Source organism: Strix aluco, chromosome 12 (assembly GCF_031877795.1).
Source record: "Strix aluco isolate bStrAlu1 chromosome 12, bStrAlu1.hap1, whole genome shotgun sequence".
Taxonomy (NCBI): domain Eukaryota; kingdom Metazoa; phylum Chordata; class Aves; order Strigiformes; family Strigidae; genus Strix; species Strix aluco.
The window spans coordinates 22,223,120-22,249,213 of record NC_133942.1 but is presented as its reverse complement, the minus strand read 5'-3'; the positions used below and the strand labels follow the sequence as shown (position 1 = coordinate 22,249,213).

Below are 26,094 nucleotides of genomic sequence, written 5' to 3'. Positions count from 1 at the left end.
CTGGAAAAAGAAGCGTTGTACCCAAAGTTGAAGAAAGGGCACATAGCAAAGCAAGAATTGAACCCAAACCTTCAGAGCCTGGAGTCTGACCCTCCTGATAATAACTAGATGAACTTGGATGAATGTTACCTGTGCCTTAAGGATATATGTTCCCATTAGTCCGTAGGTTGCATATAAAAGGCCACCTCAGGAAAACATTTGACAATGTGTTGGATGCAAAAAAGCTCATAAGATGTAGCTTTTCAGAGATGTGTCTGTGCTGTTATCATTTCATGCTGTACCTATCAATATGCCTTTGCAGTATCTTTCAATCTTGAAACCGTTTACATGTTATAAATAAGTACCACACCAATCTAATCAGGAGAAATATATGAGAGACTTCAAGAATTCCAGGAGACAACCTGAATGGTTCATATAGGGTTGAATTTACGAATTCAGTAGACAAAATATATTGTTACCTTAACTATAAAAATATAAGAAGAATATTGATACATATAATCATTAGAGTCTCAAAGTGAATCTTTTCTCCTGCTGAATACACACAGTCCATAAACTCAACTGTTTTCTCCTTTTTGTAGATTGTTGATTCTTACATACATTTGTATTCTGACTGTATTCAGTCCATGGTCCCAGAACATGTAGGTAACAATATTGCAAAATACAAAATCCTTACTAAAAATAAAACAAAGGCTATTTTATGGAGCAATAGAAACGCAGAGAAAATGCATTTCAAAGCATGAGGGTATATGGTATAGTATGAGTTTTAAAATGATCTGGTAGAAATATTTTTCTAGTGAAGGGTCTGTTGAAAACTGAATTTTATTATTCCATTTCATGTTCAGAAGTTATGTCTGAGTAGGGGAACAAGTAATAGTTTGGCTTTGAACTCAAGCAGAATTCATGATGGGAAGGGCATTTGGAGTTCAGAAATGGATTTGCCAGATACAATTACACCTGCTATTTCAACTCTTAATAAAACTAATCTTTGATTCTAAATGATAGACAGCATCTGGTGTCCTAAATATTTGTGTCATAGCAGTGCTATTGAAGAGTCACTGAGCCAGTTACAAGAGTAGTACTCCCTTTCCTTTTAAATCACAAAACCCCAGACTAATTTACTTACAAATATGAAAATAAAAATGAGATATAACAGTTCTCTTAAGTGCAGACATTGTGTGTTCAGCTATAGAATCCACATTTACTTCTGCTTTATTTGGGTGCATAACATTGTTAGCAAGGTGCGTTCGGAATTTTTTTTTTTTTAATAAGTGTGTCTTTACATCATGAGCTAAACTTTTGTATTGGGTTTGTGTGGTGGGGTTTTGATAGTGGGGGAGGGGCTACCAGGGTGGCTCCTGTGAGAAGCTGCTAGAAGCTTCCCTGACTCCAAGTCAGACCTGCTTCTGGCCAAGTGTCATGGTTTAGGCCTAGCCAGCAGCTAAGCACCACACAGCTGCTCACTCACTCCTCACCCCTCCCAGTGGGATGGGGAGGACAATTGAAAAGAAAAAGTAAAACTCGTGGATTGAGATAAGAACAGTTTAATAACTAAAATAAAATAAACCCAATAATAATAATAATTGTAATGAAAAGGAATATAATAAAAAAGAGAAATAAATTCCAAGACAAGACAAGTGATGTACACTGCAGTTGCTCACCACCAGCTTACTGATTGCCAAGCAGCGATCAGCCCCCCATCCAGCTCCCCCTAGTTTACATACTGAGCATGACGTCCTATGATATGGAATAGCCCTTTGGCTAGTGTGGGTCAGCTATCCTGGCCATGCTCCCTCAGAGCTTCTTGTTCACCTGCTTGCTGGCAGAGCATGGGAAACTGAAAAATCCTTAACTTAGGGTAAGTGCTAATTAACAACCACTAAAACATCAGTGTATTATCAACACTGTTCTCCCACTAAATCCAAAACACAGCACTGTACCAGCTACTCAGAAGAAAACTAACTCTATCCTAGCCAAAACTGGAACACCAAGGCCAAGCCAATCAGTGATGGTGGTAGCACCTCTGTGATAACATATTTAAGAAGGAAAAAAAAACGTGCAGCAGAGAGAAGAGTGGGATGTGAGAGTAACACCTATGCAGACACCAAGGTCAGCGAAGGAGGGAGGGGAGGTGCGCTGGAGCAGAGACTCCCCTGCAGCCCGTGGGGAGGGGGCAGGCTGTCCCCTGCAGCCCATGGGGGTCCACGGTGGAGCAGATGCCAACCTGCAGGCCGTGGAGGACCCCACGCCGGAGCAGGTGGATGCACCCGAAGAAGGCCAGAACTCTGAGGGAAGCCCACGCTGGAGCAGTCTGTTGCTGGGAGGACTGTAGCCCATGTCAGGGACCCACGCTGGAGCAGTTCATGAAGAGCTGCAGCCCGTGGGAAGGACTCACATTGAGAAGTTCGTGGAGGACTGTCTCCTGTAGAGAGACCCCACACTGGAGCAGGGGAAGAGTGTGAGGAGTCCTCCCCTGAGGAGGAAGGAGCGGCAGAGACAACGTGTGATGAACTGACCACAACCCCCATTCCCTGTCCCCCTGCACTGCAGCAGGGGAGGAGGTGGAGAAATCAGGAATAAAGTCAAGCCTGGGAAGAAAGGAGTGGTGGGCGAAGGTGTTTTAAGATTTGGGGTTATTTCTCATTATCCTACTCTGATTTGATTCATAAGAAATGAAATTGATTTTTTCTCCAAGTCCAGTCTGTTTTATGACCATAATTGGTGAGTGATCCCTCCCTGTCCTTGTCTTGACCCGTGGGCCTTTTGTTATATTTTCTCCTCCCCATCCCACTGGGAGAAGGAGTGAGTGAGTGGCCACGTGGTGCTTAGTTGCAGCTGGTCCTAAACTACAGCAACATTAATGTGCAGTAACTAACAGCTGTATATATCAAAAGAGCAAGCAGGATTTGGGCCACAGTATTTTGAATTATGAGCTGAAAAGTAAATATTAAATATATCATTCTGTTAGTTTTAATCCTTCGTCTCAGTTTGCACATCTAGGCATCATGCCAGAATTAAGCCTAGGAGGCACTGAATTGGAGAATAAAGAAGCTTCAGAGTAACTTGTTGCTCTGCAATCCCAGCAACAAATCACAAGATTCTTACGCTGCTGAGGCGACCTGATCTGCCAATACCAGAGGGAGGAGAGCAGAAGTGTGTCTCTATCCATTCCCTCTCACCACCCACCTGTTTGTTGATGGGAAGTATGTGGACATACCATGTCTGGTTTGTGACACATATCCAGAACATACATGTGTTGTCCAGACAAAGGCAGATGTGAGGCTGTAATTCCAGACCTCTGTCTGCACCTGAGAAATTTGAGGTTTTACCTATCGAGTTTGTACTTTATCCCATATCTTGCAGTTTCTCATCCATTATGAACTATATGTAGAACAGACAAATCTTAACAGTACACAGTAGGGTACACACTGTTGTGACAGGTTGCAGTCAGGCTTCTCTGAAGTCATTGTGCTACTATTTGGTGTCATCATTTTATAGACCTTTTGTACAATACCCTGCAATTAACTCTCAACTTTTATTGAACAGGATGGTTTACGAAGATTATCAGGGAATGAATACATATTGTCAGCAAAACGTAAGTTTTAATTTGGCAGTTACTGAGATATTCACAGAATCATCTAGGTTGGAAAAGACCTTGAAGATCATCTAGTCCAACCATTAACCTAACACTGACCATTCCCAACTACACCAGATCCCTCAGCACTATGTCAAACCGATTGTTAAACCCCTCCAGGGATGGGGACTCCACCACTGCCCTGGGCAGCCCATTCCAACGCCCAACAACCCCTTCTGGAAAGAAATACTTCCTAATATCCAGTCTAAACCTTCCCTGGCACAACTTGAGGCCATTCCCTCTTGTCCTGTCGCTTGTGACTTCATTAAAGAGACTCATCCCCAGCTCTCTGCACCCTCCTTTCAGGTAGTTGTAGAGGGCGATGAGGTCTCCCCTCAGCCTCCTCTTCTCCACACTAAACCCCCCCAGTTCCCTCAGCCGCTCCCCATCAGACCTGTGCTCCAGACCCTGCACCAGCTTCGTTGCCCTTCTCTGGACACGCTCGAGTCATTCAATGTTCTTTTTGGAAGTCCAAACTTATTAAAACATGTTAAGAAATTTAAGAAACGGGAAATATGATGAAATGTTCTTTTTTATAAGCATTGTTTGGTTTTGGTTTATTTTAATATATAAGCATTGTTCTGCAGCACTACTGAGCTTTATAGAAACGAGAGTTGCTAGGTGTTACTACAGGAAAGAAAACGTGTACATTGAGTAAAAGTGTATCTCGGGGCTATTAACAGTGATCTGCAAATATATTCCTCAACAGAGACTCATCAGGTCGCTGGCAGTTTGATCTCTCCAATCTCCCTCAATGACATACCCCCACAGATAACGCAGGCAATGGAAAATGAAGAACACTGGGATTTTGATATCTTTGAACTTGAGGCTGCCACCCATAAAAGGTCAGTAAACTCAAGAGCTCATAAATTGAAGTTGCTGAAAACTGACTTAAATGTCATCCTGTAATCACCTCTTTAATTTCTCTACCTGTGCTTTTAAAATGGAATTAGTTTTATTTTCAAAGTCAAATGTTTGAAATTTTCTCATTGTCATTTCCTGTTGTGTATGAACCCATTAAAAATCTTCTGTTTCATCATACACTATTTCCTGCAGATTCCCAGTAGATGTAAGTGAAGATTTATATACCTTTGATATGGTATAATAACAAGACATCATCATTTTAAAAGCCTTTTCTGTTCTCAATAATAAAAAAGTTCTACAAATCCAATTGTTGTCTTGTGGGGATTCAAATTCAAATTATGGCCAACTGCACACAGAATCAACATGCTGGTCTTTATTTGATCAGTTGATACAGATCATGTTTTATTTTCTCTCCATGTAATTGGGTTATTTTTATTCCTAAACAATTCAGATACAGCTTTTCAGCAGAATTCCCATTGCCTTTGTCTGGGATTAGAGGAACATCTTTATTCTAGAATCTTGGCAGACTACATTTTATGTGTAAGATTAACTAAAGAATATTTACTGATAAAAAGTAGGGCATAGCAATTTCCATCACAAAAGTTTTCAAAAGCAGATCAGCAATTTTGATAGACTGTACTTCATTAATAGCAAATACTCCCACTAAGACTGTCAATTGATCTGTTTAAATCCTGGCTTTTATTTTTTTGATGCCTATCAAAAAATTCTCCTTTGGGTCTAGTTTCATGTATCATGCTTCTCTTAGCTTAAAGCTTCTATGAGACACTAATCTGGAGTCTAGATCCTGCAATGAATTGACTATCTTAAACCCTTGTCAAAATCCCAGATCCGTAAGAGCTTTGGAAGGTATTCAAAAACAATGTCTAAGAAAGATATCAGGTATTTAGTTAACATATATGCATTTTTAGACTGTTTTTTTGAGCCAAAAAGTGGAAAAAAACCCAAGTTTTTTATTCTTTAAAGTGGTTTTATTGTAAGTGAAGAAATTTGCATCCCGTTACTTTAGGGGTTTTATTTTGCTTTGCTACATTTCCGTTTCTAATGAAGTGCTATAGATACAGTAATTAAAAAGTCAAAATGTAGTCAGTGCGTGTGATTTACAACATTTAATACGCACAGTGCAGTAACTTAAAAATTAATTATCCCAACTAACATGTATGAGATCACCAGATAGCCAGCATGCATGAGATCACCAGATAGGTTTCTCTGTTCTTACTGATTTGGAGAGACCACAGAGGGACAAAGGAAGTACTTTGTTGCCTGTCCTCTTATTAAAGATACTATAATTATGATTGCTTCCTGCTGTGTTTAAATAAAGGCAATTCATTTATTAAGAGAATTAAAGTGATCTTCAATGAATCACAAGTAGGAATACGTTATTAGTCCAAGCAGACATATGGTAGTAAAGCCAAGATAATTCATTAAATCTGAGCTTTAGTGCATTAGAGTTCACTGACACAGAAACCTGGTGAGACCTTTGTCTGACAGTGCTATGTGAGGGGGATTAAGAGGGATTTAACTTTAGTATATTATGATACTAGTATATGACAAATAGTGTTGAGTGTTTTGAGTGTTTTTGCCAAAAGATGTACATCCAACTCTAAATGACCTCATCAACTCTAAATGACCTCACCTCACCTGTCAGGTGCAGCTAAAAATCAGAGTGCTTGATGCATCTGGAATCAAGCAACGAAGTGAGATGCCAAAATAAGGGTTTAAGATCTATTTTTAAGAATCCACATTTGAAAATATTTACCACTATACCTGTTCTTAAGCAAAAAATGTATTGGACAAGAAAACAGCGATATTAACTGGGTTTGATAAAAAAGCCAGTGGACTAAAACCTGATTAATTTTTTTTCCATTTGGTCGATTAAATATATTGCACTTTCACAGTTTTCAGATTAGAAATATTCTGTACTGCTGTTCTGATCTTCATTCATCTGCCAGTCATCTAGGTTTAAATTGGGCAGTTGGCCTGGGAGAAGCAAGAGTACTGGAATACAGTGATGTTGGCTATTTTTGGAGACAGGTCTCCGACTGGGTTAGCCTGAAGGTTCATCTGGCCCTTACAGTCTTCTAGAAATTGCATTATTCTGGCCTGGTTATTTGCTTCCAGAATACTTCCATGCCTCATCCTCTATTGTGTGCAGAGTCAGTGAGCAATGGAAGCCTGCAAGGGTGGGCGTAAAAGAAATGGACCAGATCTGCAGTGCAGAAAAAATAGTGATTTTAGCATTGTATAGTAAAGATACACTTCATCTAACTGTAAATAAGCTAGTTTAGGAATCTGTGGCAGCAGCAAGATTACCTGCCTCCTCTCATGGGCAGAGTTTAGTACTTGCTGATTTATTTCATTTTGACTGCAGTCTACATTTACCCAACATAGACTCCCCAAGCCCCAAAATACTGTTACATGTAGTACAGCAGCAATATCAAGTCTTTTTAATATTCCTGGAAGTGTCAGGAACTGGCATGATTCTGAGCATGTGTGTGATCGGTAGGCAGAACATTTCTACAGGTCTGGATTGTAATTCTGCAACAAGTCCTTATGCCTAATCTGACATGCCATTGGTTAAAAATGCCGTATAGATTCATACTATTCATGCTATGTAATATTCTTTCAACCTCATTTGTTTTAAAACTTTGTGTCTATTTTTCTCCACAGGCCTTTGGTTTATTTGGGTCTCAAAATATTTGCTCGCTTTGGAATCTGTGAATTCTTAAACTGTTCAGAATCAACTCTGAGGTCGTGGTTACAAGTTATTGAAGCTAACTACCATTCCTCCAACTCCTACCATAATTCTACTCATTCAGCAGATGTACTACATGCCACTGCTTATTTCTTGTCTAAGGAAAGAGTAAAGGTGAGTCCACATTTATAAGAAACAGTGTAAGTGGGAAGTACAGGTGCGTTCAAAGGAAAAAAAGATGCCAGGAGCCAAATGTCTACCTAGTGCCAACCAGTTTGGTGACTGAGGTCTAAGAACTGGGCTGATTTACACGAGTTCTAGGATCTCCCTTACAGTGTACGTGGAAGGATGGATACTAATATTATGGGAATTGAGCTATTCTTGATGGGAGAATAAGAAAACGTCCTTTTAAAACAAAACTTTTTCATATAGTTAAACTTTCTCAGATAGGTGAACTAACAACACCATTATTTTCTGTGATGATACATGCCAAATACCGATTTAATGTAATAAATCACCATTTCTTATGCCTTGTGATGGTCATTTTGCAGAAGGCTCCCAGGACAATATAGGCCATAAAATAGGTTTAGTGCTTCCAAAGCCACTGGACAAGGCGTCCTGAGGCTTAAAGAGACTGCATTGGAGGAGAGTATTGGAAAAGATTACTTGTTGAAGTTCCTTGTACCATAACACCCACTGGCGTATTAGAGCCACTGACAACCAGAATAAATCAGAGCAACCTTTGTTCTCACATGCCCAGAGGGCAGACTGGAGAAGGGGAATTAAAACAGTGCTTGAATGTGTATGCAGTGGAGTGGCAGTACATATTTCTGAGTTGCATTTTTGGATAGAAATTCCTACCCTGAATTGGGCTGCCTAAGGATAGTGCACCTGGCTGAGATATTTGTGACTGTAAACAAGCTTCTGACAGCTCATTAAAACTGTAGTAAGTCCCTTAACCTGGAGCTGCAGCTCATTAGTGTGCTCTCCAGAGGCTGACTTACAAATACTATATGCCAAGTGGGAATAGAACTTCACTGGATATTTTCAGCCCCTGATTTGCGAGAGGTTTAGCTGATCTTCCCAAGAATATCTATGAAAAACAGACAAGATCTGGACTCATTTCAGTGCCACAGAGGCATGGCCGCCTACTTTTCCAGAATGTTATTTCCATTCCTCTGTAGGCATAGGAAGAGAAAAAAATGTTGCAGCAGCAGAAGGAGCAGAATCAAAGTTCAAAATTCTCTCTTCAAAGTTACAGCCCAGCTGCTTTTGTGTTGTCCAGAGTTTAACTTAACCTAAATACAGAAGGCCAGATTCTGCCACTCAAATTCACACTGAGAACATTTTTTTCAGTAAATTGAACTTGGTTCTTGCCTGGGAAAATTTTCTGGCTCCCTAACTGAAGCAGTATTCTCAGAATCATTTCCACTTCTGTGCCACTGGAGTTAAGATGACAAGGTTAGAATCCTTGACCTGAAGTTGGGGATAAAGGTGCTGTAAATCCCTGCGAAGTTTGTTATGGCAGACTCAGGAAATAAGTGTCAGATACACTGCTGTGGTCCTACAGATCAAGTATTCTCCAGTTTCTGGCCACTTCCCATCTGCACAGGTCTTTCTCAGCCAGACTATGCCCTGGTTAGTGTGTCCCTCTGAGGAGCACCTGTTCTAAAAATCTTCATACCACAAAAATAGAATCCCATGAGCAGCAGCTGAAAGAAAGATGGAAGAAGCTAACACGTGGCAGATAGCATTTCAGACAATGCTAACTATCAACCAACAGTAGCCTTTTCTTGTTCTCCACAAGGCCCTCTTGACAGTCCTCAACGAATAATATCCTAGCTCCATCAAAGTCAAGTCACTGCATTAATTTCAGGAGGTGTAAAGTAGGGTAGGGATTGTCTTTTCACCTACCAAGTCTAACCATTCTGAATGGTACTGGCAAAGCCAGTAGAGAATTTGGACCTTAAATTCAAGCTAATTGGAATGGAAATTATCTGCCCTGCTCCCATATTCAACTAGGAACATTTCTGCTTTGTGTTTCTTTCATTTTATTAAAATTTTTAATAATTGTTTTGTATCTGTAATCCTTCACAAAAAGCCAGCATAAACACAGCATAAGGTCTAGTTTCCAAATGTATACAATGTATTTCTGAGATGCTTGGTTCTTTTTCTCCTTTCTGCTGTTAACACAGTATTAAAACTTAAGTATAAAACCTTAAAAACTCAAATAGTTTTGTATTTCATTATAGGGTAGATATAATTAGGCATAAAGCAATGACCAATGTAAGTAGACATGAAGCATGGAGTGCAGCACACTAAGAGAATCAGAATCTGATACAGAAAGTACGGTACAGTGTGTCATGTCATTTTTCCATGGATGTAAACTATCAAGTATTCTTCATAGAATTCATATTAGCTGTAGCCCCAGGACACTGTTATTATAGAACTGGATATATGGGAAACATTCCTTACAAATTGTAAACCTAGCCAGCACGTAACTGGAATGTGATTAGGACACATTAAGTTTCCAAAAGAAATGAAGGGGTCTGGTGGAAAGAGAATAATTTTTAGCAGTAATGGTCTTTTTTCCAAGCCAAATACCCTAGGTCCAAGTGAAGGTGGTTTCTGTGTTGTTAGAAAACACAAACTAATTACTTTGCATTTATTTAATTTGATGTGCTTTGTCAAAGGTGTGGCTAAGGCAAAATTCAAGAGGCACAAAATGGCCAAAAAAGTCATGCAGTGTTCCATGAAGCTTATAATGAATTTTCCATTGCTCTGTCTAGAACATCTGACCCTTGCTGATCTGCAGAGTTCTGGCTTTTGTTCCTCAGCAACTTGGCTTAATCTTATGGACAGAGTAGGGTTTCTAATGAGTCTGCCAGGAAAACTAAGCATCCTTCTATTTTCAGCAAACTTTGGATCCGATTGATGAGGTTGCCGCACTCATAGCTGCCACAGTCCATGACGTGGATCACCCAGGAAGAACAAATTCTTTCCTGTGCAATGCTGGCAGTGAGCTAGCAATTCTCTACAATGACACCGCAGTGCTGGAGAGCCATCATGCTGCCCTGGCTTTCCAGCTCACCACCCGGGATGACAAATGCAATATATTTAAAAACATGGAGAGGTAAGCTTAAAACCCAGGGTCCCTGTCTGCCCACTAACATCTCTCACTTTCTTCTGTGTAACACGATAATGCAAACAAGGATCCATGAGGAGGGCAGTACCCTGTGGATAACTGTCCATAGCCCTTGTGGGAGTTTGCTTCTAGAACAATAGAGTGCTTCTGCCTGTCCTGCTCAGATATAGGAGTAATCCTATGGTTTCAGTTCCTCCTGTGGATAAAAAAGGTGGACCCTGTATAAGGGTAGAATACTGCACTACTGTAAATCCTAATGTTTGCAAGTCTAGAAGACTCATTTTGTAACACCAGATGTAGAAGACAAGCTATGGCTGAGTGGGTAGATCTTTGCTGGGTAGAACAAGGGTAGAAAGAGTCACAGAGCATCAGCCAAAAATGAAATGCCTTGTTGCAATGGGAATGACAGTGAAGGACCTGTTGTTCTTCCAGCCCTAGAAGGGCATTTAGGGTGAGGATGTGACCATTGCCTTGGCTCTCTCAAGATACAGCAGAAAAGTATTGCTGAAAACTTGGCTGAAACATGAGCTACTACTGAGTGTCTGTGCTAAAAGTCCTGGGAACACACCGGTGTGGCATGTCCTGGTGGCCCTCCTGAGTAGCTGGTGCCTCTGCTTCCACCCACCTCTTGCACTGTTTCTCCCAGAGATCCAGTCATGCGTCTAGCACTTATGTCTCTGCACACCAAAGGGTACTTCATCCAGCATAGATGCAGCTGCCCAAACCTTTATCATTGTTCTTGCTTTCTCCAGCACCTCTCTTCAATAAAAATGGTCTGTAGCATTTTTGTTAGACTTGTTTTAGCAAGCAGCCCTTTGTGAACCAGCCAGCATTCTTAATTGTTTCCTTCTTTAAACAGGAATGAATATCGAACCCTTCGCCAAGCCATTATTGACATGGTCTTAGCAACAGAAATGACAAAGCACTTTGAGCATGTCAACAAGTTTGTCAACAGCATTAATAAACCCTTGGCAGCGCTAGAAGAAAATGGGGTAAGCAACACTGCAAGTTCTTCTTAAAATGCCTAGGCAGGGACTGGGAACCCTTGGCACTAGGAAATCCCCACATGGGTATTCTGAGAAAATTAATCAGAAACATGGAGAAAGAGAGACTAGAAATGTGTCTTTCACCTCTGGGTTTGAATGCCCTTCTGCTTAACATGGTCATCACACGTTTTGAGGGTGAGTGGGACTCACTTGGATCCTATTAATATTGCAGAGCTATGGTGTTGTACTTGGGAACAGAACCTTGGGCTGTATGTTTTCCTGTTAAAAATACCATTTTGATGAACACAGTCACTCCCACGGAGAGAGTGCTAGTGGCAAGACTTGGTATTGTTGTTGGCCATTTCTGCAAAGGAGCCAAGATTTGCCTCAGAACAGAAGCTGAATTACTCCCTCACTCCCAATGGGAACCACTGTGGTGCAGCATAAGGGCAGGTATATTGACTGCCATATGGCACATTCTCTGGAAATGAGGGCTCTCAGCCTTCAGCACTGCCTGGCAGCATTCATGGGTTTTCTGTCTTCTTAAAAAAATCAATTTAACTTGTTACCAATCAAATCAGAGTAGGATAATGAGAAATAACCCCAAATCTTAAAACACCTTCGCCCACCACTCCTTTCTTCCCAGGCTTGACTTTATTCCTGATTTCTCCACCTCCTCCCCTGCTGCAGTGCAGGGGGACAGGGAATGGGGGTTGTGGTCAGTTCATCACACGTTGTCTCTGCCGCTCCTTCCTCCTCAGGGGAGGACTCCTCACACTCTTCCCCTGCTCCAGTGTGGGGTCTCTCTACAGGAGACAGTCCTCCACGAACTTCTCAATGTGAGTCCTTCCCACGGGCTGCAGCTCTTCATGAACTGCTCCAGCGTGGGTCCCTGACATGGGCTACAGTCCTCCCAGCAACAGACTGCTCCAGCGTGGGCTTCCCTCAGAGTTCTGGCCTTCTTCGGGTGCATCCACCTGCTCCGGCGTGGGGTCCTCCACGGCCTGCAGGTTGGCATCTGCTCCACCGTGGACCCCCATGGGCTGCAGGGGACAGCTTGCCCCCTCCCCACGGGCTGCAGGGGAGTCTCTGCTCCAGCGCACCTCCCCTCCCTCCTTCGCTGACCTTGGTGTCTGCATAGGTGTTACTCTCACATCCCACTCCTCTCTCCACTGCAGGGTTTTTTTTTAAAGCTTCTTAAATATATTATCACAGAGGCGCTACCACTGTCGCTGGTTGGCTCGGCCTTGGCCAGTGGTGCGTCCGACTTGGAGCCAGGGAAGCTTCTAGCAGCTTCTCACAGGAGCCACCCCAGTAGCCCCTCCCCTGCTACCAAAACCCTGCCACATAAACCCAATACAGTATCATATAGACATAATCAATAGCCATCTGGAACCCCATGGACACAATGAAATTGCCTGTTAAGAACTCATTCTGAAAAACCACACCAGTTTCAATAACAGCTTCAACCAGCAGTTTTGTTGCCAGTAAGAGCAGCGTATAATTTTGTTGGAATGTTTTTTTGCAGAGAGAAGATTTTCAGAAATGGTTATAATAAAGTTTGCATCGGTGGCAACATCCTGTAGGAGCTGTAATAATTTTCTGTGTTTTCTTACCATGTTTTTTAGAAAGCCACATTATGACTGTTGTGTGTAATGGGGGAGTGCAGTCTTTTTATTATCTGAAGGTGGGAGAGGAACAGGTCTTGTTCCTTCACCCATCAGAAGCAGAGTGGGGCTTAACTGGAGGGGAGAGTACCTTTGTCCACAGGAGTATATGCTAGAATTAGCTTTGTTCTTGGCACCCAGTGATGCTAATGAGAACTATGTGAATGTGAAGCGAAAGTCCCAGTAGGATACTGGTTTTACTGATTAAACTAGGAGAAAGGCTGTTAAGCCCTCAGCTGGACAGCCTCTCTGGGTGGGCATAGCAGCATTCATTGTAGAAGGGGAAGAGACATGGAGAAGAACAAGGGACCTGCTGCTGCTGGGTGGAGTAGGTAACTCTCTAGGGCACCTGGTCCTGCTGGAGGGCTCTGTACTGGCCTGGCTGGGTGCACAGAGCCCCTCCTCCCAGCCCCAAGAATTGGGATGCAGCTGGTTTTTGAGCAGCAGCATCCATCCAAAGGCCCAAACTCCTCTTCTTGCCTGTTACAGAGCTGAATAGCTGTTGCTGCTGAAGAACAGGGCTTGGACTTGTACAGTCAAACAGGAAAAACAAATACAGTGACATATAAAAATCAAACAAAAGTTTAATTCTGCTCTTGAGCCCCAGGGGCTGCAGGGAAGTAATCTGCCCCACAAGGCATTTGCAATTCACAGCAAATTCTGCCCAAGGATGGGAAGAAAGACAAAGGCTATATAATTTTTATTGAAAACAAGAAGCAAAATGTTTTCCTTCTTTTGGTTGGGAGTTTCTCAGTTCAGCAGGTTCCTATTAAAAGGCCTGTAATGTGTGAGTGGGTAAACCAGATCATTTGCTGTGCTTGTTACTAGCAGAACAACACTGGCAGATCCTCTTTCAAGTCTGGTTGTATATCTGGTTGCAGCGGCAGTGTGTGTTTCCTGGCCTGGTTTCCAGTCATGGCGGTGACTCAGTGTAGTGTTTGCAGGCTGAGCTGCCAACCGAGTGTTCCAAATGGGACAGTTCCACTTATTTTTTTTTATTTATTATTTTTATACATATTTGTTCAAAGAGCCACGCTGAGAAGCTGCTTTGTTTGTTTCCTTTCTTCTTTTGTTTCATAAACTGAAAAAAATCCTTTCCAGCTCCAGCATCCTTTATCCTCCCATTTCCCTTCATGATGTCACCTAAGCCTATGACAGGAAGCCAACATCTGACATGCAGAGACACCTCTGCACTCTGAGCAGGATGCTGGGACTAAGCACAGTTAGCACATTTTATTCCCAAGACATCCGCATCCAGCAAGTAGAACTGTGCCCTTGGTTTCAACAGATCATAGAAGCGAACATCCTTTCTTGATTCCTGGTGGTTTACCTACTAGGATATTCTCTACTATCCTTAACTGAATGATGTCTAATAATTTTCCGTGCTTAATTTCCATGCTTGTGTTTCTGGAGCTTCCATCACTCTATTTTGACTTTCTCTTACATAATTTTGCCATGCATTTGGAGATGTATGTACCTCACTTTGTTTCCTCTGTATCTTCCCTTCTACATATCTAAAACTGAGGGAAAAGAATTGGTTTGAGAGTCTCATTTTGGTGAGAACTGTGGAGCTGGTGTTTCTGAGCCAGTATACTACCAAATAATCTTTTTTTAATTATTGTCAGTTTCTTCCTTTAGGAAGAACTTTCTTCCCCACAAGAACTTTCTTCTGAAAAACATGTCCTAATAAAAGGTTAGAATGTTTCTGCTGCTTTGTATCTCCCTCTTCGTACAAAATACTGCAGGAACTGGTGGCACATTATTATTATCATTATCATCATCATCATCATCATCATTATTGTTATCATTATTGTTATTATTTATTATCATTATCATTACTGTTTCTTCGCCACTGCTCTTGACTATAGATCAAGACCTTGTTAGGTGCCGGAGAAGTCTAGCGTATACTCCTTGCTTCAAAGGGGTTTTATTCTGAGTAGATGGTGTTGTAAATTTCTGTACGTTCCCATCCCTAAAGAGTCAAGTAACAATGTTGTACTTACAGATAATTTTTTAAGATACTTTAATCCTGAATCTCTGTCCTTTGGAAACTTCATCAGAGCTCCACAGAAAATAGTTTCTAATCTGGATCATTGAAGCCTTTACTCATATTAGCTGTATACTGGCTCCAAATATAGAGTACCGTTGACGTGCTTATGTGTGCTGCCTGGGAACCAAATATAAGCTGTGTGTGGGCTGAAAACTTTCCTAGACTTAGAGAGGAAAGATGAGGCTGTTTGGAAGCATGTTTCTAATGTATTGCTTTAATACTGATAAATTCTCAGAAAGCAAAATTCCCAGTCATGTCAGAGACTGATGGGCTAACGTGGGTCCAGTGGAAGGGAATGAGGAGCATGCCTGGGAGACAATGTGGGATCCGAGTCTCCTAATAGTAGCAGTGCTGTCAGAATGATTGATGCTCATGCTGATGAGGTTTGCATGTTGAGGATGACCGTGCATCTCGGGCCAGTCCTTTTTTTTTAAACCAGCTATTCCACTCTCAATGTGCAAGTCCATTAATCCTTGGATTTCAGCAGAGAATTACATTTTTGTGCCTACACAGTGCTCATCACTATGTGTGTAGTGAGGAATGGATCCTCTCCACACTTTTAAGGAGGCAGATAAGGCATAGAGGGATTAGATGACTTGCCCAAAGGTGCCCAAGAGATCTGTCACAAAGACAGTGACTGAATCCAGAACCTGAGTTCAGTGCTAGTTCAGAGCTGTGGCTAACATTCATAATCCCCCTATAAATCCAGTTGAACATCAAATATGGTAGCCAGCAGCAGGACTGATCCCTGTGGGATCTGCTGAAAGCATTCCCAAAGCACAGAGTTTTTAAGTAAGTGCGCAGAGACCTTGCTAATGGATTGTTTTTAATTCTTAAATGTTACAGAATAATGGTGATGGAGAGTCAATCAAAACTGTTCTCACGTCCCCTGAAAACCGTATCCTTATCAAACGCATGTTGATAAAGTGTGCTGACATTTCCAATCCGTGCAGACCCATAGAACAGTGTATAGAGTGGGCCGGACGCATCTCAGAGGAGTACTTTGCACAGGTAAGGCAGCTAAAATGGGCTGCTCAAATTCCAGGTGAGCATCTGTGTAGAAGGGAAGAGAAGGGTGCATATGCTGCCAGTATTCCAGGACACCTAAGGCTGCATTACGTAATGTGAAAAATAACAGCTTTTTTATCTTAAATGATGGGATATTACACATGCCAATACAAGACTAGATGCCTTCAGACAGACAAAAGTTGACAACTTCTACAGTGCAGTTTTTGAAAAATCTAAGCTTTCAGGTTGTTCAGTTTGGAGCTGGGCTTTTTGAGTTTTGCCTGCAAATGCATTCCCATCACAAGAGGCAGAGGAAGGGTGCCTTCTGTGTACCACGTGCTGGCTATGCCTCAAGAATAGGATCATCAGGTCCTTGTGTTAGCATGGGAGCAGCACTCACTCCAAGAAATGCTGTAAGACCTTAGCACACTGTGCTGAAGAAAGGTTTTAGGAAGATGGGGGAAAGGAGAGGGCAAAATCATTATTACAAGTGACAGACCAAATACTGCAATTGGGATTTGGTACCTCAAGGCGGGGGGAAGAGGATTAAAAAAGGTTTTTTGCCATCTCTGAGTTGTACAGATTGCCGCTTCCATCAGAGATTGAAAATGGTTGAGCATCTTTTAGCTCCAAAGCAGTCATAACTTAATCAGTGATGTGTGAAGTTACTCAGGGTCAGCTCTGTGTGTAGATGCAGAAGGTAAATGTATCACTTTGTGGGAAACACTGGAAGGCACTATTTGTCTGCTGTTTCGCTGAAACATAGACGACTAGGTGCTTGAGAGTAAGTTGCTGCTGCTTCAGATTTATTCAGGTTCCTCTGTTCATTTAGCAGTTGCATGCTCTAGTCAGTGCCGAACAATCTGCTGCTAAAAGAAGCCCATTAACAGAACGTGTCTTAGATGAATAATCACAAGAGTGTTTTTTGCAGACTGATGAAGAAAAGAGGCAAGGTTTACCTGTTGTGATGCCAGTTTTTGACAGAAATACTTGCAGCATCCCCAAATCCCAAATATCATTCATTGATTACTTCATTACTGATATGTTTGATGCCTGGGATGGTAAGCAAAACTCTGCTACATTTCCTGACGATAACTATTTTGTGAACATTTAAAACTACTGTGATATAAAATTGCTTTCTTATGGCTCCTAAAGAAAGGGGGAGAAAAGGGAAGATTTCTGCAGTTCAAGTAAGCTTAATAACTTTATTACTGCTTAGAAGTATTTTGATACTGCTACAAGCCATTGTAGCATTGTAGCATGAATCTAATACATTAGATTCAGGCAATGTTTAACTTCCTTCGTTTTAAACTTGCTTCTCTCTAAATGGAGAACAGACCATATTCTCCTTGATAGCACTTTGGGCACAGTCATTTTGTCCACGTTGATATCAGCTATTCTTCAAGACAAATTTCTACAGTCTGGAAACTGCTTGGGGGAGCAGCTATTTCCATCCAAGTGCTGCCTCCGTGGTAAAAGTGGTCAGAAATGTGACTCTCCTGAATGCCAGATCATGACATGTGACTGAGATTTGATGAAGCAGAATAATTACAAGCATAATTAGCTATGCCCCTCCTGGAAAAGTGGGTCCCTTTGCTGGGACTTGCAATACCAGTATTAAGTAGACTTACAGAACTGTTCTCAGTGGCCTGAGTGATACATGAGTGATGAGAGCTGTGCAGCCAAAACCATTTCAAGTATCAGTATGACAGATCTAAGCTTTCCTACTTCACACGGTTGCCCAGACATTTCAAATGATATTTAAGCAGACAGAATCATGTGACTGTTTCAATTCTGCAAACTAAATACACTCTGCCCTTTCTTCCCTAGCATTTGCAGACCTGCCAAATTTGATGCAGCATCTGGATAATAACTTTAAATACTGGAAAGGACTAGATGAAAGGAAGCTGCGGAGCCTTCGACCACCACCAGAATAGCAATTAGACCATGGTGTGTAATTTACTAACCAGATGCATATTTGTTCAAGCTCACTTTTATTCATGTGATTTGAGATTTGTTTTGGTCTCTTCAGTATTACAGTAAGGCTAGCCCATGCGCTTGGGGAACTTTCAAATTCAAGAGAACATGAGGTCAGCAGTTGACTTCCACAAACTACCATGTGTGGACTCCAATGAAATAAGCCTACCAAGTGGAATTACACTGGATTGCTGCAGTACTTGTACTGAAGAGGGTTTATTAGTGAACATATTTTTGTGATATCTTCATACCAGTGTGTGAAGCTGGAAGACCTTGAAGAATCCTCATAAAAAGGACATTCACTAGAAGATTTTGCTTAATCCTCAATCCTGCAAGTGAAAAAGAAGTATCTATTAATAGAGACTCATAGCTTTTATGAGAAAGCTACATGCTTTTTATAAGCACTTAAGACAGTTACATAGAACAATCAGACATTCAAAATGCAACTCTCTAAGAAGGAATTTTTGATCTATGAAAAATAGATGTACTCTATTTTTTCACATCACAGAAGGTGCAATCATTCACTTCTGAGCACTACTGAAAGTGAGTTCTCTAAGAAATTTAGTAGCAAATGTAAAAAATAACACAAGAATTTTTGAGGTTGATCGTTAGCATCTATGATTAAAATGATACGTTTTATTTATTTTGTTAGATGTTCAATATTTTCTATGAATTTATAAATACTTAAAAGCCAAAGCCAACTTTAGATGCATTACAAATTTACATGATTCATACTCATTAATATACATTTAATTGATGTACAGACCTTTTATTTTCATAATGCAAATACAAAATACTATACAATGATACATTTTTATTGCACTGTAAGGATAGATGTGTATGTTTAAATATTGTCTGATTTATGTTAATTAAAATAAGTTTTATTGAAAAGGTCTCACTTGAGAATAGTAGAATAAACAAGAAATGTATCCTGTCTGAGCACCAGAACTGCAGTAGTTCTCCCACAAACCAGTGATGACGACCTGATCTTCCCTTGGCTACAAAAATAACGATATGTTGGAACTTTTTGTTTTTTCCCATGAAACTTTATGACTGAATTCCCTGTCAAAGTCTGCCTTATTTTATATAGTATTTCTACAAAGCATTCCACAGCATATATGAAGAGGTAATACTAAACAGCTAATGAATTTCAACATTTTATAGCCTATGTATTTTCCTCTGCCATGAAAGAAACAGAACATAAAACCACCAACAAAAACCTTTAACTCAAGAAGTTTGTAAAGGCTCTGTACCGTCACAATTTGAATGAAACCTTCATAGCAAACACCAGAAAATAATAAAATGTATATTTTAAGAAGTGTCAAAGTCCTAGCCATTTCATTTGAAATGTATATTTACTTTGTAGTTTGCAGACTAACAGATACGTGAAATTCTTTTAAAGATAACTAAGATACTTGCTGTCTGGGGAAGGGAAGATTTGAGGGGGTTGGACTGGCATAAGCGTGATGGTATATGGCTGTCAAGCCCCTGTGTTTGTGGCCTGCCCTTGGCAAGCCCATCAAACCCTTGTGTGCCCTTGGACAAGTCTCTTCACAGCTAAAAGCCATGCCACGCTGTATTCTACTGAAGGACTAGAAGAGTATCCTGTCAGCCTGCCCGGTAGGCAGAAAGGCACTCCAAAAGCACTGAAAGAATTGCTGACTGTTGTCAGTGCAGAGGCAATTGACTTCAGAGACATTTTGAACCATTCCTGAAGAAGCACAAGCATGGGAGTGATGGATGATGTAGCAGTTCAGGGACTCCAGCAGTGGGAGCCTTAAAGCAGGTAAGAAAGGAACGGGTGGCCACTCCAGGTGTTACCTGTTTCTGTGTTTCTCCTTCATCTCCAACTGATAAGACTCATGGGCCACCACCATGTGTAGCTCACTAATGTTCATGTTTATGTTATGCCTTTCTGCCAGTGCTGCCCTTACCCTGTTTGTGTGCTCTCCCCTCCTGCATAGAATTTGGGTTTTATGCTGTTGGGGCAGGGAATTCCCTTTCGTAATTTCTGTTAGTTCATCGATGTGTGAATACTGCCTAAGGCGGTGGGGCTCAGATCCTGCCTAGGAGTGCCCAGACCGTGCCGCTGTCTCACTGACAATAGCTGGACAGAGGGCATGGGGTCCTTGTTGATCTTCCAGGGGTTCTACAGTCAATACTGAAGGAGCGAATATATTTCCATTGAAGGCTGAAAAAAACAAGTATCCTATTTTCAAAGGGAACATGCAAGGAGAGGGAAAGTTGGCTGCCAGATACGTTGTTTTCCTGGCAATATTACATTGTGTTTCCCTATATGTTCACCTATTGTAATCAGCTTTAATTTGCTACCTGGCATTGATCTCTTCTGTTGCATGCAGGCTCCTCTGCCTAGTTCAAGGAAAAGCTGCTCTGGCTTCATTAGAGGCAAGCTGTATCACACATTCTCCACTTATCTGCTGCAATGAGGATAGGAGAGGAGCAGTAACAGCATATGGGCCCAGAGAATGTCTGCAGGAAGGGGGTAAAAATACTACTTCATAAGCATAGTCGATATTCTGGGTTATATTAATGAATGATAAAAGCAGTTGATTTAATCTACTATAAAAATGCCTGATGCATCTTTATCGAAAAGATGTGATCAATATGATTAATTCCCTGAAATTCACACTGCATCTTTAATGCCATTACTTGGAGTGTAGAGCTGTGCTAATCAATCCTCTGTATCAGCCAGATTTATGTCCATATTGGTGTACAATAATTTCAGTTAGCATAAACCACTGATTTGCAGCCACTGAATGCAGCTCTGTTCATTCTGTTGTCCATTTAACTTTCACTGTTGCCAGGGACAGATTATAATTAAAGTCTGGAACCATGATGCCTGATCCTCACCTAAGATCTCTTCCCACAGAGCTTCTCTCTACAAGCTACACCTCTTAAGCCTTCTGTGCAGTGTGAGACTGCAGGTTCAGTGGGGGTGGTTCTAGGCTGCTGCCCATGCAGCAGAAGGGCCTTGCTGTGGAGCAGTAATAGCTCTAATGTGATACTCATCGCTCCAGGACCCAGACGTCTTCGGATCCCATTGCAAATTCTTCAGCCATTCCAGATCCCCTTACTTTCTTCTCCAAGATTACATAGCAACATCCCATGCCCTGTGCTCTGAACCCTTTCCAGTTTAGTGTGTCTTCCTGTGCTTTTTGAACTGTCACTCAGCGATGGAGCTCTGCTTGGAACAGAACCATGGTTTTACTGATGGTCCTTCACCATGGAAGGGAGAACACTGGAATAAGCTGAAAGAGTATGATTGAAGTTACAATTTCAGACAGGCTGGCAGTCTTACACAGTGTCTGCACTTTTCATTTGTTCTTGCTTTAATGCTAATACAAGAGTAAATTCCAATGTAGACATGATGAAGTCCTTTGTGCACCTCTGGGGTTTTAATCTGAAAGCTTTGTGTTTTAAAACTGAATAAAGTTCAGCAATTCAGCATTAAATGACCCATTCAGAATTATTTGCTCTATTTTCCATGCTGCATATTTTCAATCAGGTAATACTGCTGCTAAACCTGGATATCACTTTCGTTGCTTCCAGGTGAGCCTGAACTATTATGATTTGGTAAAAAAAATGTTGGCTCCTCAGCAAATTGCCCTAGATGAATATCCCTTCAAGGGATAGGTATAAAATTCTGTGTAGTAATTGCTTATTTGTACAAAAGGAGAAACCAGACAGGCGTTGTGCACACCTACCTTGTCACAGGTCTGAAGATGGCTTTCATACTACGATTTTCCCAATGGCTATATATGAATTAAAAATCACCTGAAATGGAATGAATGACTTAGTTTTTGTTGCAGTGCTTTTTGCTGTGGCTGTCTGCTTGTCTCAGTAGAGACATCATTGATATGACACTTAAGAAAATGTGTCATGAACATGAAGGAATTGAAGCAATGACAAAGCCATTCCTTATTCTCATTCACATAAAAGAGAAGAAAGGATAATAAAATTAAATATCTACTAATCCCTTACAGGATGCTCAGAAACAGCACAGGGAAACTGTAGTCAGTTGTGCCCTTCTGTGAGACCAGAAGGGTTTGAGTCATGACTCTGCATGGAGCACTTTGAAATGAACTCTCAGAGCTATTCACAAGCCTCAGAACAAATAATCTCTATGCTGACGTGTCACATCATGCCTCTAAGGTACAGTGGTCCCAGGGGTGCTCGTTAAATGATACCAGGATGGATTGCATTTCATCCTGACATGATGTTTGGATGCAGAAAATGAGCTTTTAAATTAACTGCCATGTCCCTGTGCAGCCTGTACTGCTGGTTCAGAACAAAGGGGATGCCCAGGTGCTTCAGCTATTTTTTGTTCTGCTGAAGCTATGGCTCTGTGGGCAAAGAACTTCTGTGTTGTAACTCCACCAAATGCTTTCTCTCGGTGCCTGCTTTGAATGTTACTAGGGCAAAGTGTCTCATATTTTCCTTTTTTTTTTTGCCTTGTTTAACATCTTTAAGAATCTCCTCCCACACAAACCTCAGTGAACTTATCTTTGCAAACTCTGCAAAGCTATGTGTTAGCATCCTCTTTAACAAGCGAGGCAACTGAGTTAGAAAAGGCCAGAGGACCCAGAGCCACTAAGCAAAATGGGTTTGAGGCTTCTAATCACCTTTGAAGTCCTGGACCTTCAAGCCCTCCCTATGGCTTAACAGTGAGTCTTTCTCAGGCCAGGAAACGGTCTTCTGGTATTCTGATGTTCCACTTCTTCCTTCTCAGCTTCTCTGTCTTCCATTTTTCTTCTGATCCCATTTGCTAGGAGTCCTTCACTTCACTTCCCCTGGCTGTGCATCTCCTTCAAACACACAGCCATAATGCTGGACTAAATCCTGCCTTTCAAACTAACTCTTGCTGCTTACAACAACTTTTACCACAAGAAAATCTTTTTTCTGATTCAAGTTAAAGTGAGCCTAGAAAAATAACCTATGATGGCTGAAAGCCTCACACTGTTATCCACAGGCAGAAGGAGAACACAAACATAGTTAACTAAAACAGCTTGCTACTGCATGCAGTGTGAATATGTATGCAAGGTCTTTTGTATTGTACTCCCACATGCAAACTGAAGTTCAGGAGTGTTCACAGGCACCTCTGCCTTTGAGGTTATGTTAGCAAATACAAGCAGCTGTGGACACTTGTTGAAATTTGAATCTCTCTTTTCTTGGTTTGCTTGCTCCCCCCCTCGAGTGGCAAGAGTCATTGCTAGAGCTAAAACTAAGCTTAGTTCAGCCCATGGTAATTAAGAGAAGTTACTTTATCCTTTAATCACATGCGTTTCTCTTGAGGTAGTGAAATAGCACAGCAACACACAGTTTTAGAGAGGAAATGAAAAAGGTGATTGCCTGATTTTGAAACGAAAGGAGGAATTTAGCCAGTGTGTAATTATTCAAGTGAGAAGTTGGTCCTGTCTGTCTTTAATATTCCAAAGTGGTATTTGATGTAAATCCTTCCCCAGAGTTCATTACATTAGCTCTTAGCTCAACCTGAGCACACCGAGTGCCAAGTTCAGCGTGCAGCATGTTTTATAACCAAGTAGAATGACGTCATCCTAGTGATCCTGCAGCTCCCTAGTTCCTTGGGAGGAGGTATGGCTTTGTCTTCAGCCTAAAGATGAAATGGAATATGTTTGATGAGATTCCCTTGGTATTTGCAGTGTGGAACGTGTGAGGAATATTGCTTTGCACCTCCAGCAAGAACTGTCCCTTTTTGCCTAAAAAAAAAAAAAGATGTTACTTTGCTTGTAATATTTTTCTTTACAGAAAATGAAAATTTTCCTTTACAGATCCCTAGGTGCTTTACAAGAAGACTGACAGAGCCCTTTTGCAGGTGGGTAAAACCAGTTGCAGGGAAGCATAGTGGCTTGTTGGCATCCACCCCGTGGCAAACCCTGGTCTAGTCCTGGGGGCTGCCAGGCAGCTGCTGAGGGTTCTGGGTTGAACCACGCTGATTTTAAAAAAAAGGGGGAAGATAAATTTAGAAAATTTCATAATGGTTTGTCACTGCCGCTTTACAGAAATACTGATCAGAGCTCCTGAGAAGCCAGAAATCCATCCTCCCTGCGCACTTTGTCCTGACCTCAGTGAGACTCGCGGGAGTGCCGAATGCCATCGGCGCGTGCACAGAGTCCCAGCGCCTGTCCCCAGCGGTGGGTGGTGCCAGCTATTTCAGATGCTGTTTACTGTAAGTAAGAAAGACTGCAATGATATAGCATGAATGTAAGTGCTAAGAAACAGGCAAGATGCCCAGCCACCCCACCGAGACTGGGCTGGGAACGGCATGCATAACATCAGCTACAGCTTTTGGGGATAGTTAGGGAGAAAGATTCCAACTGCAATGAACAGACAGTTTTCAGGGCATTGTGAGAGCAGAATGAAATTCTCCTCACCATACAACCAAGCCCTGAAAGTGAGCAGCCTCTCCCAGCCCCTGAAAATCCATGCTGGCAGACTCAGTGCAAATATGCTGTCCCCTGTTATGACAAATCTCTGACAAGCCAAGGTCAGAAAGCAGAAAGTTTTAGCTGCTCTACCATGCCAGGAACAAAAAAAGAAAGAAAGAAAACAAAAAGCCTTGTTTTAAAATAAGCTGTTTTAAATAAACAAGTGTTCTTTGAACCACATCAGAGTACATACCTAACAATATTTGTTAAGTAAATATCAGTGACATGTTTAAGTCTGGCTCAGTATGCATTAGCAAAGTGGTATTTGTGTTGCTTTTGTTGTAACAAGAGTCAGTAGTGTTTCTAGAAGGTGGTCTGAAAAAAAGGGACTTTGGGGTTTTTTTTCCCACTTAGCATCCCACAGAGAAACATCTGCCCACCAGTAGCCCCACTGCAGGACTTTTAAGTAAAAAAACCTTCCCAACGCACTGATTTTGGTGAAGTTATACGTCACTTTCATTGGTTTAGGTCAGTTCATAATCTGCCTCTTAGGTGTTATTTTTCACCCACGGATCCACCTCTTAGATCATTTTGGCTTTCCGATGGAAGTCTGCCCCAAGACTGGTTGCAAATACATGGTCACATTATTATAGTCTGAACCTGAAGTGCCATGGTGCCACGGCTGAGCAAAGTTCCCACCTATCCCCACCTCTTCTGATCAGCTGCTCCCTGAGCTTAGATTTTCTTCAGTTTGATACTAGTGCTGTAGGCACAGAAAGCTCCCTGCACAGACCTACTCCTCATAGCTTTGCAACTGGGCTGACCCAGTGTCAGCCAAGATACACTAGCAATATGCAGAAAGCTACAGAGGGATCAAGAGGTCACCACACAGCCTAAAAGCCAATGGCTGCTTTTCCATGTGCAGCAAAAGAAAAAAAGTCAAGTTCTGATTTAAATAGATCTTTGTATATATATTTGTATTCTTGTCTGTCTATCCTTTGACGTTTTGGCTTATTTAACTCTTAAGAGCCAGATACTAACTCTAGGGTTAATGCACAGACAGGCATGCGAATCAAGAGAACAGGTTGTAACAGTGACGCCGCTGAATTTTAAATTTTACAGCAGGAACAAAGGTTTTCTTTTACATCTTATGGGCTGTGAGGAAGTCAGACTGCTTCTTAAGTGTCCTTTCCTGTATGTCAATAGAAGTGATCTCTTTGGGCATGCTCAGAAATTTTGGGCTTCATAAATCATCACTGTAGATTACGTGCTTCCATGTATGGGAAACGGTGTGACTTTTTCTCCCTGCCTTTGTGGGGTGTTAGGGAGGAGAAAAGGTCATGCTCTGTGGGACCCAAGGGGGGAAGCTGCAGTTCATGATTCAGGCCTGAGCTACCCCAAAGTCAGGCCATTGAAGTCACGGTGAGGCTCTGCAGGCAAAAATGACAGCTAGGCTTTTATCTGTATGCCATGGCATCACAGGTCAATACTATGACTTCTTTTTCGTCTTTAAAGCTTTCATGTCAGAGGAATCAAAGCCCCCTACCTCCCCTTCTCAAATTGCCTCCAGTTAATAATAGCACGAACAGTAGTTAGCCCAGGTTTCAAAGAGGCTTTGATGAGATATTGCTCTTTGATAAGCCATT

General features: G+C 41.6%; 1 protein-coding gene across 8 annotated transcripts in view; it reads left to right on the top strand.

Moving 5' to 3' along the window:
• PDE8A (phosphodiesterase 8A) overlaps positions 1-19,367 on the top strand; it is a 131,473-nt gene extending 112,106 nt beyond the window's left edge. For all 8 annotated transcript variants that reach the window (XM_074836978.1, XM_074836975.1, XM_074836972.1 and 5 more), the window contains 9 exons: positions 3,544-3,592; positions 4,341-4,476; positions 7,184-7,382; positions 10,124-10,341; positions 11,213-11,345; positions 15,903-16,067; positions 16,996-17,125; positions 17,895-18,014; positions 18,097-19,367. In XM_074836978.1, coding sequence (XP_074693079.1) covers positions 3,544-3,592; positions 4,341-4,476; positions 7,184-7,382; positions 10,124-10,341; positions 11,213-11,345; positions 15,903-16,067; positions 16,996-17,125; positions 17,895-18,001 — 1,137 coding nt within the window. In that variant the 3' untranslated portion in view covers positions 18,002-18,014; positions 18,097-19,367. The remainder of the gene's footprint in view (positions 1-3,543; positions 3,593-4,340; positions 4,477-7,183; positions 7,383-10,123; positions 10,342-11,212; positions 11,346-15,902; positions 16,068-16,995; positions 17,126-17,894; positions 18,015-18,096) is intronic.
• Positions 19,368-26,094: the final 6,727 nt, after the last annotated feature.